Source organism: Myxine glutinosa, chromosome 2, assembly GCF_964187855.1.
Source record: "Myxine glutinosa chromosome 2, kmMyxGlut1.1, whole genome shotgun sequence".
In the NCBI taxonomy this organism is placed as follows: domain Eukaryota; kingdom Metazoa; phylum Chordata; class Myxini; order Myxiniformes; family Myxinidae; genus Myxine; species Myxine glutinosa.
Window position 1 is genome coordinate 220,990,063 of NC_136262.1, and position 20,491 is coordinate 221,010,553.

General features: G+C 43.7%; 1 protein-coding gene across 1 annotated transcript in view; it reads right to left on the reverse strand.

Annotated features, from left to right (window-relative positions):
• LOC137422161 (putative E3 ubiquitin-protein ligase HERC1) overlaps positions 1-20,491 on the reverse strand; it is a 443,323-nt gene that overhangs the window by 91,726 nt on the left and 331,106 nt on the right. The window contains 5 exon segments of the mRNA XM_078772274.1: positions 1,328-1,501; positions 6,286-6,387; positions 6,517-6,651; positions 8,792-8,903; positions 13,338-13,540. Coding sequence (XP_078628400.1) covers positions 1,328-1,501; positions 6,286-6,387; positions 6,517-6,651; positions 8,792-8,903; positions 13,338-13,540 — 726 coding nt within the window.

A 20,491-nucleotide genomic window follows, 5' to 3' on the forward strand; every position in this document is an offset into this window, starting at 1 on the left:
ACAACATCTCGATGGTATTTAGATCCAGGTTTTGACTTGGCCATCCAGAACCCTCCATTTCTTTCTTTTCAGCCATTCCTTGGTGGATTTCCTGGTATGTTTAGGGTCATTGTCATGTTGCAAGGTCCATCTTCGGTTGAGCTTCAACTTCCCGACAGATGGCCTCACATTATCCTCAAGCACCCTCTGGTACAATGAAGAATTCATTGCGGATTCTATGATGGTGAGCTTCCCAGGCCCTGATGCAGCAAAGCTGCCCCAAACCATAATATTTCCACCACCATGCTTTACAGTTGGTATCAGGTTCTTGTGATCAAATGCTGTCTTTGGTTTTTGTCAAACATGTCTTCTGGTACTGTGGCCAAATAGCTCTACCTTTGACTCATCTGTCCAGAGCACATTGTTCCAGAAGTGCTGGTCTTTGCCGAGGTGTTCATTGGCAAACTTTAGCCTTGCCCTGATGTTCTTTCTGGACAGCAAAGGTTTCCTCCTGGCACACCTCCCATGTAGATCAAATTTGTGCAGCCTCTTTCTAATGGTAGACTCGTGCACTTTGCCATCAACATGTGATGACATTCTGGGGTCCTTGGAGACTTCTTTCAGCATCTTGCGGTCTGCTCACGGGCTGAACTTAATGGGGCGGCCTGGCCTGAACAAGTTGGCAGTTGTTTGGAATCTTCTCCACTTGTAGATGATCTTCCGGACAGTCGAATGATTGATTTCAAATTGTTTGGAAATCTTTTTAAATCCATTCCCAGACTCGTAGGCATCTATAACCTTCTTTCTGAAGGTATCAGAGAGCTCTTTTGATCTAAGCATGGTGATGCCGCACACTTCAACAACAAAGAGCAAACCAAAATAAATGTCTGAGGTTTAAATAAGACAGGTTCCTCCAAGATCCCCTCTGACGATGTTCTAATAATTTGCATCTGAGCTGGTGCACCTGATTCTAATTTTAGGTATTTGAAGTAGTGATAAATGTTGGGGTGTACTTACTTTTTCCACATGCAAAATTTGCATTCATGTTTATTTAAATTATACAATGGACTACAAAATGTAAATGTTTCATGATATTTGTTATATTATATCACCTTTATTTATCAATATTGTTGAAATGAAGATCAAATAGCTGTATATTGAAATATGTTGAAAAAGTCAACACTTTACATGGGGTGTACTTACTTTTTCACGTGACTGTATTTTCCTCCACGAAAGCTACTGTCTTTTTTTCACTTTTTATTGCAAATGTTCCTATCAGTCTCACAAATGAAACCCCAGAAAGTGCCTCACAAATGTCACCGAGAGGTGGAACATGTACTATTTTCACCTTTTCATATTGGTACTGTTCTTGCAGCATAACCGGTAGACGTTCCAACAGAGCACGCATACATGGGGCCATGTTCAGGCCAATGATGCCCTGAGACCGCAGTGCCATGCGACATGTGGACATCACTTGGTTCTTCGTTGCCCATTCTGAGCCACAGCACACCACAACAACATCCTGTGCAGTGTGATAAATATGCCACAACGACCTCAGAGAGCACAGGTACAAAGGACACTTTCTTGGAACACACAAATTTCTGTAAAAACAGATTTGCATTGGGAATGCTGATTCATTGAGGAGGAGTTAGTGGTTTTGGATTGGGGGCAGGGACAGGGGAGGTTAGGTGATACATGAATAAATGAAACAGCATTCTTCCATAGATGCAACAGTATGTAAAAAGGTGCGCTACAGGATTGTGCTCAGAGGGAAGAAACCAAATGTGTTCAACAACATTCAGAACAACGAAGCAAATTTTCATCATTAGCAATGATCAGGATGATGCAGTTAAAAGACAAAAGCATATGCTTATTTAAATACTGCTAAAACAGTAAAATGCGTCGACAATTATTAAAATCATATTTGCATGATAATGCATTTATGTAATATGAGCCGGAGTACGACGGGGGTCCCACAATTTATGCCCCTCTCCCGGTCCCCCAATTTACGCCCCTCTCCCGGTGCGGGGGCATTAGGCCGCAGCCACATAGCCGATGTTACCCCCCTGACAATGTTGTATTTGTATTTGTACCGCGAGTAAAGTATACAAGCATTTATAGCTGGAGTACCCGGCGCTGCTCAAGCGAAAAAGAAACATTAACATAATATATACACAAAGAATTAAGTTAAGCACCCCTACACAACGAATTAAGGTAAGCACCCCCTAATATATATTCTTTGTGTATATGTATACATTGGCATATATTCTAAGGTATGTGAGATCAAATAATGATTGGTATGACATTAGCAATTATCCATTGATGAAATGCAGATGAGTGCACTCATCTGTGACGCCCATCGCTCGTGCAGCACGTGTTATCATCCACGTGGTCGTGATTTTCTGTAAATGCACTATCATCACGGGTTATTGCAAGTCACGCCTGAGCTCGTGTGGGGGTTACATGGTCATTTTCTCGTAATGGTGGCTCGTAGACGGTTGTCGGACGGAGAACGATGGCGGATAATAGGCATGATCGAGTCCGGAATGTCCAGAAAAGCTGTAGCTCGAACGTTTGGTTACCACCATTCGGTGATCAGTCGGTTGGTGCAGAAACACCAGGAAACGGATGCGGTGAAGGACCGCCCAAGGTCTGGAAGACCTCGCGTGACAACAGTCCGCCAAGATAGAGTGCTTTTGAGACTGGTGCGACGATATCCCTTCGCCTCGAGCCATTTCCTGAAGGACAACTGGCTGCCCAACAGAAGGCTATGTCACCGTACCGTGAGGAACCGCCTGAAATCGGCCGGTGTAAGGTCAAGACGAGTGATCAAGCGTCCAAGGCTACTCGAACGACATCAGAGGGAGCGTTTGGCATGGTGCCTAGCGCGACGTGGATGGAACATCCGGTCTTGGAGGCGAGTTCATTGGTCGGATGACAGCCGGTTCTTGCTGTACGTGACAGATGGGCGTGTTCGGGTGTGGCGCCACAAAAACACCGCGTATGCACCTAAAAACATTCAACCAACGGTACCCTTTGGTGGTGGCTCGATTATGGTCTGGGGATGCTTCTCCCATGACTGTAAGTTGGACCTGATAACTGTGCGAGGTAACCTCAACGGAGAGCGATATGCCGAGGAAATCCTGAATACCACCGTAATCCCGCACTTCGATGACCACACCCTCGCCAGCAGACCCATCTTCATGGATGACAACGCCAGGCCTCACCGTGCGAGACGCGTCCGAGCCTTGCTGGAGCAAGGTGCTGTGACAACCATCCCTTGGCCTGCGTACAGTCCTGACCTGAACCCCCTCGAGCACGTTTGGGACATGTTGGGACGACAAATTGCGAAGATGGTCCCTCCAATAGCCAATCTGGATGAATTGGAACGTGCATTACATCGGGAATGGAACAACCTGCCACAGCAACGCATACGACGGCTTACAGGGTCTATGAGACGTAGGGTTGAGTCAGTGATCCGATCACGTGGGTCCTACACACGTTATTGACGCAAAGATCGCTAGAGGTCTTCTCAGAACAATGACTGTACGTTAGAAAACATAAACGTCATCCACACTGTCCGTGATGGACCTATAGCTCCATACTTAAATTGAGGTGAAAATATGCCTAAAATTCCCAAAAAATTTCACCTTAAATTATTCAGAATAAAATATTGAAAACGGCATGATTGTTATGTTTTTATGTGACCATAATATCACTTCTCCAGAAAATATAGCAATATCATGGGTATATTACACTGTTTTGACGACAACAAACTTGTAATGTGCGAGGTTGTAAAAAAACGGGGGGGGGTGCTTAACTTAATTCTTTGTGTATATTTGAAATGAGGGCAAATATAATGGAAAAGCAATTACATCCAAATGAGAATCCATCACAAATGTCAAATCATCATTTTACCTTTCCATGGAATATATTCTGGTGAATGTGCAGTTCAACACGTTTCTGAGTTGTTTGATGAAGTTCAGGAAGAAGAAGAAGCCTGACCACCAACTTTGACCACTTCCAGAATTGTTTGATTATTTGTGTTCAAATGTCTGGTAATTGTTTTATATTTATTTATGCGAATGTCTACTTGTATATAACTGTCATTAATCAAAAAAGCTTAGACACTATAAAGCGATTTTAAAAAAATTAAAAAAAACGAACTTTGTTTTAAAAAACATGTTTTTGCATAAAATACTCCCTGGCACTCACTGATGAAGTAGTGAAAGTTTGACGAAGAACCGTTCAGCCATCTCTGAGAAAAATAAGAAATTTCAAAACCTTCAATGAGAAAAACCTTCAAATGAGAAAAACCTTCAATCCTGTCAAATCTCACACTCTCACTTTGTCTCTCCGAAACGACCGTCTGGACTACCCTCCCATCTACTTTCTGAACAATCCCCTTGAAGAAGTTCTGTCACTCAAACTTTTGGGTCTCAATATCTGCCATGATCTTTCCTGGGAAAACCACATTTCCAAGCTGGCCTCCAAAGCCAGTCGCCGACTGGGTATCCTCCGGCGTGCGAAGTCATTTCTGGGCACTTCTGAGCTCCTCACCACATACAAAGCTTTTATCCGCAGCTCAATGGAATACTGCTCTCCCCTCTGGGCTGGTGCTCCTGCCTCACAACTAGCTCGGCTTCACGTGATTTAAACGAAAGCATTCGGAATCATTGGAATCTTCCGCGATGAAGCTGATTCTGAGGGCCTTTCTCTCTCTCACCGCAAGCAGGTAGGTGGTCTTTCTGTCTTCTACCGACTCCTCTCCGGCCTAGCCCCCCCCTGATATGTCTGTGCTGTCCCCCAAATATTCCTGCAGGACACACAAGATCTGCCAGCAACCCTCTTATGGTGAAACTGCCAAAATCAAGACAATCTGCTCACCTTGACTCCTTCGTTCCTCTTTTTTTCCACCTCTGGAACAAACTCCCACACTCTCTCCAATCCCTCTCCTCGCTCTAGGTCTTTAAAACAGCTGTTCACCACCACATCTTATCTTCTCCCATCCAAAACCTTGCTCTTTTCTACCCCCATTAAAACGCTCCAAATCCACCTCTTTGAATCCCCAGATTCTTTCCTGGGGTTCCTAGAAGTGTTCATTTGCTTTGTACCGTGTACCCCTCCCTCCTCCCCCGGCCCTCCCCCTTCCACAGATCTACCGATGTCCCTGTTCTCTTCTGTTGTTGTGCTTCCCTCTCCCCCCCTCATATCTCCCGCTCCCTTCATTGCATGTTTTGTGTGTCTGTGCATGTTTTTCATGTTCAATGTGTTAGCTCTTACACGAGCCTCGATTCTGTATACCAAAAAAAAAACCAAAAAAAAAAAACGGGTCAATCGGATGAAATTGATGAATTCTGAAGTTTGACCTTAAGTTGACCTTTGACCTTTTGAATTAAACAATAGTTGCTTTCCCAATTCAGTGTTGCACCAAGCAATTGCTGTTAAATTTTCAAGTTAATAGGATTTTCTTTTTCAAGTTAATAGAAAAAAAAGGTTAATAGGATGAAAATTGATGATATTTCAGATGAAAAGTGATTTTAGAAGTTTGACATTAAGTTGATATTTGACTTTTTGACATAAAAATACTTGCTTTTCCAATTCAGTGATGTACTATGCAATTGCTCTTTAATTTTCAGGTTAATCAGATGAAAATTGATGATTTTTCAGATGAAAATTGATGATTTTTCAGATGAAAATTGATGAATTTAGAAGTTTGACCCCAAGTTGACCTTTTCACCCCCCAAAAAGATGCTCTCCAAATTCAGTGAGGCACTATACAATTGCTGTTAAATTTTCAAGTTAATAGGATGAAAATTCACGATGATTTTAGAAGCTCGATCTTGAGTTGCCTTTTGACCTTTTGACGTCAAAAATTGTTGGATTCCCAATTTAGTGATCCAATATGCAAATCCTTTTCAACTTTCAAGTCAATCGGTTGAAAAATGACGATTTTAGAAATTCGACCTCAAGATGACCTTTGACCTCAATCAATAGGCTGCTCAGTTGTGACTACCTCGACAACATGCAAAACTTTCATGATGATCGGTTTAGAATTGTGACCTGTGGGTGATTGACAAACTGACAAACAGACAGAATAACAAAGTCGACCGACGAATATCCTTTTAAAAATCTTCGATTTTGCAAGTAACAAAAAGACAGGGATGAAACCATACATAGCCTTGATCCACCTTGGGCGGTGGAGGCAATAACAGTGAATCCTACGAATCGAAGTATCCAGACGGAATTATAAAGTTTCCTGACAAAAATACATAAAGACGAGTAAAAGGTTTCCGTATGCCTTACCTTTGACCTGCTTGAGCACATGGCTATTCCAATGTCTGGAATCCAAACCATGCCAGTAACTGAACCAGATCCGAGTGATACAGTCTGCAACACTGAGCCGTCCTGCAAAGACAAAAAATGATGTGCAAATTTTTCAAACAAATTGGATGCAATGCAACACTGGTTATACACATCGCAGTTATGTATACTCCATTGCAGAGGTGATTAATGGTTTTAAGGTTAAAGACACACCAGAAGAGACCAGATGTTCACGAATCCACTTGGACCTCCAGATGCAAGGATCGTTCCTTCCGAGCTAAACACGAGTGATCTCACAGCATTAATGTGTCCGCTGAGGCGCTTCAAGCACCGAGCTGCTTCCCATTTCTTGAGTGGAACAGAACAACATTCCTCACATCATCAACTCGATACATTGATAGGATATTGCATTATCAACAAAAAAAGAACAAATTCTCTCTCTCTCTGACAAAATTCCCAATGATTACATCTGGTATAATATATCAGCACAGTCCCCTTGTTCGGTCCCCTTGTGTTTTATACCTCTCCCCCCCCCCCCCTCCCCTTCCCATGCCTCCTGGCCCCAAGCCCTCTCCCTCCCACACTTCTCCCTGCTCTCAAATGTTGTGGTTGTGTGCTTCCCCTTCTCTCCCCATCTTGTCTTCCGCTCCCTCTTTTTGTATATTTTGTTTGTCTGGTTGATTTGTTTGTGAAATAAATGTTAGCTCTTTCACGAGCCTCGATTCAGTATACAAAAAAAAAAAAAAAAAAAATACAACAGATGGCAATCCATTTGATGTCACACAATGTGGAACATTGAGACATAAGTTCCATACCAGAGCGACACACAGCAAGAACTGTCACAAAGGAAGTGGAAGGAACAGAACATCACAGCATCACAGACAACGCATTGCAAATGCTAGATGAACGCTTTGATACGCTTCAATATGACGACAATAATATGAATATTCAAATACCACACGCTTATTAAATTTCTCCCCTTCTCTACAAATACCCTTGTTTTTCATGCAATATATGCACAAGTCCCTCAATGGTATATTTTTTAATGTATGTTCATTTTGAAGTCGTAGCTGGATACAAATAATGCATTAGCGAGTTGAATGCTGGCAGTTGAATAATATGATTTGGGTGGTGTAACAGTTAAGAGCGTCTGCTCTGAGACTGGGAGTTCAATAGTTTGAAACCGACTGCGGAAAGGTCATTTAAAAGACTTTAAAGGTGGTACGTGCACCTTCTGTGCTTAATGCACAGGTTTTATAAAGGATAGAGCACGGTCAAACAACCATAGGTTGGCAACCATCGCAAGGCATGATGGACCTCGAATGGACTCCGCCTGCGGCTTTTTCCCGTATACAAAGTTGATGCTCGGGGAAGAGCTAGTCCACTGAATGGATGGATCAGGGCGTAACAGCCAAAAACAGGACGCAAACAAGGACCAGTAGAGAGAAGGGGGAAACACTAAACAGCAGAGTTGAAGGCCAAGATAGAGTGAGGTGGACAAACAATGGGCATGGGGAGGAATGGGGGCATGGGGAATGAAAGCATGGTACAATGGTGAAGCTGATGAAAGTAAACAATGGGCATGGGGAATGAAAGGATGGCTGGACAAGATGGATACAGAAGGAAACTCCAAGGAGGGAAAACTGGAAATTTTGAAAGAGATGGGATTGGGGTGTGGTGGGGGTGGAGAAAGGGGAGGGGTTAACGAGGGTAGAAAATATAATGGTTTTGGATTGGGGCCGATTTTAGAAGGTGGTGAACAGCTGTCATGAAGACCTGGAAGGAAAAGTGAGATTGAAGAGAATGTGGAAGTTTGTTCCACAGATGGGGAAAAAAGAGGAACGAATGAGTGAAGGTGAGCAGTGATCCTGGATTGAGGTAGTTCCACTAGAAGGGGGTTGATGGTGGAACACGTGTGTCCTGCAGAAACTTTGGGAGGAGGACAAGGCACGGACATAGCAGAGGGTGCAAGACCAGAAAGGAGGCAGTAGAAGACAGAGACCATCGACCTGTCTGCGATGGTAAACTGATAGGCCCATAGACTCAATTTCATAGTGGGAGATTCCAATAATCTTAAAGGACTTGGTTTCCACAGTGTCAACATGAGCGTTAACGTCCCTTGTATGGAAACTCATATTTATTTATTTATTTAGTATACCAAAATGTTTTAATACAACAGTTAATTTAAATAAATTAGCTTGCATTTAAATGGTATGCAATACATTTTTACCTGTTTGGCATTCCTATCTGGCACACAGCTCAATTCTAAAACCTGTTGTCCAAATACCCACACACTTGTTCGTCCATTATCTACCAATTCCGATGTCTCCGAATGTATTTTGTTTTTTAGATGACAAATGTCCAAGCACCTTCTTAGCACTTCGATCATTGTATTGTAAAGTACTGTAAGTAAGTAACCAAATAATCGGACCCACAGCAACAGACAGAGTTAACTGTTTAAATCAAAATAAGCATTCAGCCTTCACACCTTGGTTGCATTACTATCTTCTGAGAAATCTTGTTCTGTCTCACAGGACTGATCCAGTGCTGCTTTTGGCTGAGGCACGGTCCACACACAAACCAGACCATTCTGGCAGCCTCTGCAAAGCATTAGAGATTTCGATGAAAACACCAGAAACGGCAACCACTCCAAACAAAGTGAAAGGTATTGCTAAAACTTGGCACAGAAGTTGCAGAAGGTTAATCTCTGCAAAAGCTGTAGAAAACCCTCAACATATTTTAAGTTGGCACTGGTTCTGTTATACCAATGCACGCTTCGTCAAGGTGTCTCTTCATAAACAATGTCACTATAACCAACAAGTTCACATTTCATGGGTAGACTGGCGTTACACTCGAAGGCCATGAGCAAAAGAACCTCTTTCGTCAGCACAAGTGCACGACGATCTGGAAGAGGTGAGCACGAGATGAAACGCACACACACAGACTTTTGCGAGGTACTTTCACAGTTTGGAACGTATAGAAATGTGATAATTAAAAGTGCAGAGCAGACTGTTGTTATGAATTATTAGAACAACACAAACAAGGGAAAGCTTAATATAAACAGACACAAAGATATAATGTTGGATTGCAAAGAATCTCCCAAACTCTTCAATCCTCAGACCTTGAAACCTGTTGCCACCAAGGCATCACTCTGAGCATTACCTTGAAGGATTTGCAAAGCTGCAATAAACCTTCCCAATGTAAAAAATACATACAAGATGCAAGGAAGGTCAATATAGGAGGAGGAGATCAGGCCCATCATGCCCATGTATTTCTGCCAATATAATGTCCCCATCTATCTCCAGTGCTTCCAGGTACCTATCTAATTCTAGTTTAAACCTATATATCATTTATGTCCCAAGGAGACAATTCCATGCATTAACTACTTTCTGAGTGAAAGACCCTTGCCCTATCACTGCATTGTTTGCTGGGAAAAGTTATCCACACTTATTTTGTCTATACCACCCCTCATCTTAAACATCTCAATCAGATCCCCTCAATAATCACTTCCTTTGTAATGAACAAAGTCCAGCTTTCATCTTCTGACATTCCTCATAGCTAGATCTAGCTGCACAAAAATGAATCCAGAAGAATTTTGCAATATGGATTCCTTTCCACCATTGTACTAATATGCGTATTTAACATTTCTCTAGAGATCTTGGATGAGCCTGTACGTATATCAAATGCAAGATAAAAGACGTCAACTGAGAATGAACAAGTAATAAAAAACATTTTTTACCTCCGCCACCGAAGATGGATGGAGGTTATGATTTCACCCGTCTGTTTGTGTCACTTGCAAAATCCAAGATTTTTCAAGTATATTGGTCGGTCGACTTTGTTATTCTGTCTGTCTGTCTGTTTGCAGGTTTGTCAATCGCCTACAGGTCACAAATCTAAACCAATTGTCCTGAAACTTTACCAAGTTGTATAGGTAGTCACAACTGAGAAGTCTATTCATTCTGAGGTCAAAGGTCAGTCATTTTGCAGTCAACTTTCCAAAGGCTATCTTGTCGAAGGTCATCTCACGGTCTATTTTTCATTCGAATGACTTGAAAGTTGAACAGGATTTGCATATTGGGTCACTGAATTGGGAAAACAATGATTTTTGAGTCAAAAGGTGTTACGGTCTGTGACATTTCTTTTCTACTTCCTACTTCCCCCCCCCCCGCCCCCCCGCCCCCCCCTTTGAGTCAGACCAAGTGGTTTGGCCCACGGGTATAAAGCCTATGATTGGCTGTGGGGCAGGGGAGGGACCAGGAAGTTGATTTGGAGGAGACAGAGTGGCCATTTTGGAGGAGGGCTCATGGCAGAGTGCCTTGTCGTGTGTTTGTAGAGTTTCCAGCTGCAATCTCTCCACCTGAAGGTTGTGCCTGATCAACCCCTGCGGCTGCCTCTCTACCTGAAGGTTGACTTTGATTAAACTCTTGCTACCGCTGGGCCTACCGCTGGGCCTGCATTGTGGCCTACCGCTGTGCCTGCATTGGGGCCTACCGCTGTGCCTGCATTGGGGCCTACCGCTGTGCCTGCATTGGGGCCTACCGCTGTGCCTGCATTGGGGCCTACCGCTGTGCCTGCATTGTGGCCTACCGCTGTGCCTGCATTGGGGCCTACCGCTGGGCCTGCATTGGCGCCTACCGCTGTGCCTGCATTGGGGCCGACTGGTGGGGCCTGCATTGGGGCCTACCTGCTGGGCCTGCATTGGGGCCTACTCCTGGGCTTGCCTGGGGCCTGTTGTGGTGCCTGTCTTGAATGCAGTGCTTATTATAACTCTCGCTGCAGCTCCTCGAGTTCGGATCCCCAACCTGGCCTTAAGTTGATACGGGAGGATACAGTACCTCTCACATCCGCATCGTCTGGGTCTCTCCTCTTCTGACATCTTCAAGACCACCGGACTGTAGGTCCTCCCTTGGGGACTGACTGGAGTCTGAGGGGTTCCCTCAGGTCGCCCCGGTCCTTTACACGAGCAGCACCCTCCAGCCATGGCTGCCTATTCCTTCCCTCTCGTGCTGGCCTAATCTGGTTTTTTCCCTCTCTTCTTCCTTCTTTGTTTCCTCTTTCTTTATGTATAGGAATATATTTTGATGGTTATAACCTATAAATAAAGCCGGTTTGATAGAATGCTTGGCCCGGTGTGCTTCAGGCCGTAACAAAAGGTCAAAGATCAACTCAATGCAAACTTCTAAAATCATCAATTTTCATCCTATTCACTTGAAAATCAAACAGTAATTGCATAGTGCATCACTGAATCGGGAAACCAACGATTCAGGAAGATCAACTCAAGGTCAAACCTCTGAAACCATCAATTTTCATCTGAAAAAGAATTAATTTTCATCCAATTGACCTGAGCTTTGATTAAAATCGTCAATTTTAATCTTAACGAAATGGACAATTTGATGTACAGGTATACATGGCCTTTTTTTTTTTTGCAAGTATCGTGCTCTGCACAACGTTTTTCTTGCTCATTGAGCTGTCTGTTTGTTTGTGAACACGATATCTCAAAAGGTAGTGGATAAATTCAGACGAAATTTTGTGGAGAGGTTTGGTGTTTGACAAGGACGAAATTATTCAATTTTGGTGAAGATCCAAATCCGGAAAAGAGCATTTTTAAAGTGATTCTTCACCATTGAGGAAAAAAAAAAAAAAAAAGATACACAGCAATATATCAAAAAGTTGTGGACGGATTCGGCCAAAACTTGGTGGACAGGTTGGCTGTGTGACAAGGAGGAATTGTTTCGATTTTGGTGAAGATCCGAGTCCGGATCCGGATACGAGAATTTTTTAGTTTTTTAATTCATTCTTCACCATTGAATGATAGTCAAAAACGATATATATCATGATATTTCATTGACTTATGTTGTGGTTGTGGAAGACTTATGACTAAACTTGGTGGATGAGTTGGGTAAGTGTCACAAACAAGCCGATTAGATTTTGGTTCAGGTGCGGATCCAGATCCGACATATCAATGGGATACACAAAGTAAATTGTTCAGCCTGGCGGAGGTATGCTCTTTACCGAGTGCCGTTCTAGTTTTAAATGCAAAGTGATGTAGGGATGGCATGCCAAAAAATATGTTAACAAGGCAGGGATGGTCACAATAAATAATGATGTGAAACTATCCCTACATCTTTCTTTGAAAAATGGTTGCTTTACAATGATGGATGTTTCCACATCCATTTACAATGATAGTAGATGTTGATGGTCTCTGTGCGCACGCACGCACACAAACACACACACACACACACACACACACACACACACACACACACACACACACACACACACACACACACTGAAACCGTACACTCAGCCGAAGGGGAGGGGTTTTTTTTGTTTGCAGAAATGTCAAATTTTAAAACCTATAGTCCTGGATGGAATTCAAGTATAGACCAACAATATACACACTTCTGATGGGAATCATCACAGAAATGAGAGACCACCACCTAACACAGCAAGGAGGCCTATAGGTAGAACAAAAGGGATGTAAGAGAGGTGGCTAAAGAACAAAAGACCACCTACTGCTAAACAAGGCCATACTCAAAAACTGTCAAATGAGAAGAGCCAAATTATCCACAGCCTGGATAGACGACAAAAAATCCCCAAAAATCTTTTTTTTAGGTGTACAGCATGTTCTAGACAACATTTCACTTTGTGAAAAATTATATTTTTGTTGCATTTTATATCACAAACACATTACAGTATGGTCCAGCAAGGTCAAGTATGGTTACAGTATAACCCAATTTTTTTTTCAAGTGTACAGTGTGTTCCAGGATAAAGTATCACTTTGTGGAAATATCACCACTTTAAATTTCCCAACGAAGATGGGCCCATGCTAGTACAAATAATAATAGAGGCTGTGTGATCAAAATTTAGACGTGTAAAACTGAAGTTTAAAAGAGAATATGTTTGAAAAAGAAATCCAATATACACACATCGTCCTCAACACCCATTAATAACATACAGGTAGCCAACCCCACTCACCCTCCCTCTCACCCCTCCCAAAACAAAAAAGACTACTTGGGATGAATGACACGTACGAGGCCAGCAGAAGATTGGGCTGGTTCCCTATTCCAAGCAGGTTACACCATGCTATGGTGGTGACAGCAGCTGGATGAGGAAGCAGGTGGAGGCAGCACCACATGGTCGCCTGCTGGCCCCACACCTTTATGGAACCATCTCTAACTGCACAGCTCAACAGCAGACCGCCAAGTGGACCCCAGTGAACGTGCGTCACTGCCTCCTGTCAGAGAGACAGCAGGAAATCATCAAAATATGCATACAGCACTTGATGTGCTTTAAAAGTACCTTCCAGGCAATGTGCCACAGCTATTACCCCACAGAATGTCATTGGTCCAACAGTCACACTGTACATTAATCAGAATTCTTCCCATAGATAGAAAGAGCAGACTTAGCCTGAGGTGACCATACCCCAACAGCTCTAGCACATAGGATGATCCCATTCTCTAACATCTATATCCTCCACACCCTATTTCACAGTATTCCTGGAAAAGGTAATCAATAGACCAGAAATATCCATGTAAAACAAAATCATTAACATTGCTGACACAAAAATAAATAAAGGTGCATCGTTAGGACAAAAGGGACAGCCAACAAAATGATTAGTGCTCAGTTCTACTCCACCAACTTGAAACATGAAGAGAGAGCATGCTTAGCCTCAGGTGACTATACGCCAGCAGCCATTTTTAATATCCAATTCACAGCTCATTTCTGGCCACGTGTCAATGCATGGAAATGTTTGGGTGTCAGGATAAAGTCACGCACACATCAATATGGTTACAACACAACTTCATACCTTTTTTTTTTTGTCTTCATACATCACAGCTGGTATGATATAGTGGTTATTCAAATATTTGCCTGCTCATGCACTTCTGGCGCCCCTCCTTTCTAGATTCTCTGGGTAGTGAATAGATCGAATGTGCCGGCAAGCTGCTTGCGTGCTTTGTTGGCGAGCAGGTGCAGGTTGTGGATGAATGCGTGTGGCGTGGGATGTGGTGTGCCAGTATTGTGTGGTGGGATGGTGGAGTGGTGTGATGCTGTCAAGCTCTATGGTGGTTTATGCATGACATGTCAATGTTGGCCGTTCACCTTGTTGTCCTTTCCACTTTATACCATCCCATTTTTGCCACGTATATTAGTGGATCATATTGTTTTGGGATGTCAATTGTTTCAATTACAGGCAGTCCCCGGGTTATGAACGAGTTCCGTTTTTAAGTCTGTCTGTAAGTCGAATTTGTATGTAAGTCGGAACAGTTACGTACGGTTCACATCTAGTGTCAATTGGTCAAATGCTTGTCTTAGTATACAACATGCATTTTAAGGCCATTTTCCCTGCTAGAGCGGGGGTTAGCCTTGCGGTCCCCATGACAATCTTCTCCATTTTGCCCTATTTTCTGCATCTCTCCTTGTTAACCCCCTTGCCCGCATTTCTTCTTCCACCATCTTTAGCCAAGTCTTTCTCGGTCTTCCCCATCCTCTACTTCCTTCTACATTAATTTCCATCACCATTATCACATTAACATCCATCACATCACATTAGTATATAGTATATATATATTTTACCTAAAACATCTATAGGTATAAAAAACATGAAAAAAACATTTCTTAAACTGTTTAGATAGAAAAGAAAATGATTAAAGGTTAACACTTACTCTCGTTCCAATTGATGTCTTGCAAACCTTGAAACGATCATACCTTGATATATCTCTCCGAGATGATGGGCGTGGTGTTGGAGAGGATGGACCTGGTGCTGGAGAGGATGGACCTGGTGCTGGTCAATTTTCTTAAAGTAAACATCAAGGGTGGCTTGAACAGAGCTTTTCTCATATTTCTCTTGTCTACCGCTCCCCTTATTATATACTATGTGTGTCTGTTTGATTTTTTTTTTCTGTGTGATAAATGTTAGCTCTTTCACGAGCCTCGATTCTGTATACAAAAAAAAAACAGAAAAAAACAATTTTTATTTTAAAAAAATGAAAAACTATTTTTTAAATAATAGGCTTTACGGAGGTCGGTACGTAAGTACGGGCGTTCGTAAGTCGGGCGTTCGTAACCCGGGGACTGCCTGTATTAGACTACCCCCTTGGCCTTTTACATACTGCCTCCTGCATTGAAGGCTTAAGCACAAATCACCAATGTTCATCAAATGTGACCGCAAGATGGAAATACTTGAAGTTGTATTTTAAGAAATATAGGTTTATTAAAGACACACACGGGAGTGCAAATGGAGAAACCCTGGATGAAAGGAACCAGGAATAAATTAATAAAGATAAATAAATAAATTCTTAACTACAGATTGTAATCTAAGATGGCACAAACATACAATCTCTCATTCACACACAATGGGAAGAAACTAATGTGTTGAATGATATGGCAACTCAGGTCTCCAGAATGAAGGGCATCATGGGGGGAAGACTGCAGGAAGGCACAGATCAGCACTCTGACCACACCAATGAATGGCTCTGAAACAACCGCAAAGACTGGTTTGCAATATGTCGATGCTCCCGACCAGACAGAGAAAGGTCCCAACTGCCTGGACTTAAACTCTGACTGACCTGACTGACCCGACTGACTCGACTCACCCGACTGAATTCTCTTTTAACTCCAACTGACCCAACTCACTGGCAGTGCCCATGTGCAGCCAATTATCATGGTTTGCTCAGTCATGGTCTCATTTTTCCATGACTTTCAAGGAGTTTTAAGGACTGTGTGAACAATTTGTTTAACCCCCCACCCACCCCACACCTCTATGGCCACAGCCTCAACATCCTTTGGCTCCAGATCAGCATCGCCAATCACTCGGCATGCAGCCAAAGCCATGGCATTGCCATGCGGACCAGCGTGCGTCCCAGTGCCCCATGAACTATCGAGAGCCATAGGGAGGTTTTTAAAACCACGAAAGGGACATAGACACAGCCATTAAGCTCTCCTGCTCCCCCAATGCCCTGTCCTTACCTTGCCTAGATTTACAGAGAGGACGCATATTAATTAAACTTTTGTATCTAATCCCTATATCAACAAGGGCAGCTCTCACAGGATACATAAAAACAGGACAATTTCATTCTAATGGGTCCCTGGTTACAGAAAATGTTCTAACCTACACGACCACATGGACCATGCTAACTTGCCAATTTATATGTACAGTAGTGTGCAAAAGGTTGGGTTATTCCAATGATATTCATACTTTAAGGTAAACTCATCAAATTATCAGTGATAACTGCACATCGGATTTTTATGTGAAAAAAGAAAAAATATTTTTTCACATAAAACGGGTTTTTTGCGCGCAAAAAAATTATTTTGCTATTTTCGGAGAAAAAAACAATTTCGCCCTTTTTCGGGAAAAATAAAATAAAATGCCCTTTTTGGTCGAAAATGTCTGGCAACGCTAAAAGAAATTAGGGAATTTTTCGAAATTTTTAACTGCGATCGAAATTTTTAACTGCGATCGATCTCAAAAACAAAACGTTGCGTCCACTTGCGTGCGTTGCGTCCCCAGCGTGTACAGCAGTGAGGCGGTGTACTACAGTGAGAGAGTGTACACAAAGTGTGAACAAGTCTCCTATCAAGATGAGTGCTGCTCTTCGTGACAAGTGGCTGAAGGAATTCAACGCTGGCGGCGATGGGGCCACCTTCAAGTACGTGTCGAGTGACACGGCTTTCTGTCGAGCTTGTGAAAAGACTTTCCGGGCGAAGCAGAAGTCTGAGCTGGCCCAACATGTCCGAGGAGACCGCCACAAGAGCAACTTGGCCTTGAAGAAGAAGAGGACGGTCACGCAAGCCACCATGGAGGACTTTGGTGGCGGAAAGAGGCACAAGTGCGACGTCGTGGCTCAGGAGCTGTGCCAGGCCATGCTGGCCGCTGGCATCCCATGGTCGAAATTGGAAAACCCTGCCCGCCGGTCATTCCTGGAGAAGCACTTCACTCTCCAGATCCCCGATGAAAGCTGGATTCGAAAGCACTACCTCGACAAGTGCTACGACGAGGCCTTGGCGGGCATCCGTGCCGACCTCGGACAGCAGCCCATCTGGCTGTCCGTCGACGAGACGACCGATTCGGCAGGTCGATATGTGGCCAACATCATCGCGGGACGCTTGTCCAAGGAGGGGTACTTTCGTCCCCACCTCGTCCAGTGCATGTTTCTGGAGAAGACCAACTCCGGGGAGATCGTGCACGCAGTCAATGACACGCTGCGCTACCTTTGGCCTGATTTCAAGCCTGAGTGCCTCAAGGTCCTCGTCAGCGACGCCGCGGCCTATATGATCAAGGCCGGCCATGCCCTGAAGGAACTCTTCCCGGATTTGCTGCATGTGACTTGCGTTGCCCACGCGCTCCACCGTGTCTGCGAGACAGTCCGAGAAATGTTCAATGACGTCAACGACCTGATTGCCACGACGAAGAAGGTGTTCGTCAAAGCCCCGTCGCGTGTTGTCCTTTGGAAGGAGCAGCAGCCCAATCTTTCTCTCCCCCCGGAACCCATTCTGACTCGGTGGGGGACGTGGATCGACGCCGCGGTGTTTTACGCCGAGCACTTCGAGGCCGTCAAGGACATTGTGGACCAGCTGAACGATGACGACGCGATGGCAATCCGGAGTGCCAAGGACCTGTTCGGAAAGGCGGACATCAAGCTCAGTTTGGTCTTCTTAAATGCCCACGTGTCGTTCATCCCGAAGATCCTTAAGCAGCTGGAGGAGGCCGGCATGGAGCTGGCCAAGGCCTTCCAGCTCCTTGATCAGGCCAAGGAGGAGCTCGAAAAGATCCGAGGCTGCCGTAAGGAGATCCTGCTCACCAAGTTCAAGGCGGTGCTGCAGCGCAATCCCGACATTGGTGTGCTGAGGACAGTGGCTTTGATCCTGGATGGAGATCAGCACGGATCTGAGGTTGGTGTGCCGGCTGGAGTCAAGCTTGCCGACATCCCCCTCTTGAGGTACTGCCCCATCGTCAGCGTCGACGTGGAAAGGTCCTTCTCCGTCTACATAAACGTCCTCACCGATCGCCGACACCGCCTCACCAAGGAGAACATTACCAAGATAATGATTTCAAACACCTACTTTAACCGTTCCTAAAAGGGTCTTATCAATTTCTTCTAGTCCTCTACTTATCAAACAATGCGGTTGCAATAAAGGTACCTGAACATCATTTTTTACCTGTTTACTAGCCCAGAGTGCTTAATGTTGTGCAGGAAAAAGCTTACCATTTTTTGTTCTTTTTTTGACTGATTTCTGAAAAACTTGGTAATAATAAAAAATGAATAAAACGGGGGAAAATAATATTTCGGGATTTTTTCACATAAAAAAAAAAAAATGCCGCTTTTCAAAACATAAAAGGCCTATTTTCTTAACATAAAAATCCGTAGTCTAGTGATAACAGTCACATGTGTTTGTCACTGTAAATTAACAACCTTTATAAAATGCACATAAAACAAACTGCTGAAGTAAATAACAACACCATTGTCATTGTATGGTATCAGTCAGTACTTTGTGTGTCTGCCCTTTGCCTTCTTTAGGGCCATCAATCTTTTACCCATGCTTTCTATTGTGCTATATTGTGCTAAATATCCTGAATTATGTTCCACAATTCTGTAAAGTTAGTTGGGTTCCTCTTATTCTTCTCTGCTTCCAGGTAATCCCATATGGCCTCAATGGGACTTATGTCCAGACTGGGGTGGCCATTCTAACACTTGGAGCACACCAGCTGAAACCTTGTTCTTCAAATACTGTTATATTATATTGGAATTGTGTTTTGGATCATTATCTTGTTGGAAAATGAATCCTCTTCCTGAAACGATTTCCACAAAGAACTGCATGATGCTGCGGTATCTGCTTGTACTTCCCTTTCATTAGTGTCACCTTGACTTAAGTAGGCAAGCTATCGCCGCCAACCTGAATAGATTCCAAAATCCTGCCTTATCCTACAGAGGTCATTGCATCATTGGCACAGCCACACCCGCAGCCAAAGATACTACCCCGCAGCCATTTGCTACATATGAAGGAATAAGTGACAAATACAAAGGGATGGAAGGAAAAGACAAGGGTCTACCAAACAATATCTTGGGAGGTCTAATTTGGGGGATTACAATACAGCTCCTGTAAACATGCAAATTAAGATATATTGTTCCTTTTGTCTAGTTGTGTCCTGATCCGTTCATTATACTAGTACTAGCTCTTCCATGACCCTCTACAACAACAACAACAGGCATTTTAAGGCCATTTTCCCTACAAGAGCGGGGGTTAGCCTTGCTTTCCCCATGACAATGTTCTCCATTTTGCCCTATTTTCTGCATCTCCCCTTGTTAACCCCCTTGCCCGCATTTCTTCTTCGACCATCTTAAGCCAAGTCTTTCTCGGTCTTCCCCGTCCTCTACTTCCTTCTACATTCATTTCCATCACTATTCTCAACCAGTCACTTTCATCCTTCCTCAACACATGACCAAACCATCTCAACCTGTTTCTCTTCACAGCATCAATCACAGGCTCTATTCCCATCATCTTTCGCAATTCATCATTTGTCTTCCTCTCTCTCAACGATACTCCACACATCCACGGAACCATTCACATTTCCACCCTTTCCAGCCTTCGTTGCTGCTCTACGTTCATTACCCATGTCTCACTCCCATAAATCATAACACTTCTCACACATGCAGCATGCACCTTTCCCTTCAGCTTCAACGACACTCCCCTCCTCGTCAGCACGCCACTCAGTTCGCGAAACTTCTTCCATGCACATCTCACTCGAGCAACCGTTGCCGAGTCTGATCCACCTTGTCCATTCAGCATGTCTCCTAGGTAACAAAATGTTTTCACACCTTCCAGCTTCACACCATCTCCAAGATCCAACTCAACATTTCCTCCATCTGCAGCTCCCTTTGTGCACACCTTACACTTGAATGTAGCTGCCACACTGGTTAATGACCCTCTCAAACCACAACATTTTTGATGAACCCACTCAGCGCACATTGTACATTGAATGGAATTCACTCCGACACCCTTCCTGCACACAGCACACGGCCACTTCCCAGTTCTTTCCACCTCACCACATGCTTTACCACTTGCCATCACCTTCGTTTTTTCGATATTCACCTTCAGACCTTTTGTCTCCATACATTCCTTCCACTTGTTCATCTCCTCCTTCAGACAGACCCCTGATGCACTCCCACCTTCACCTCAAACTCACCAC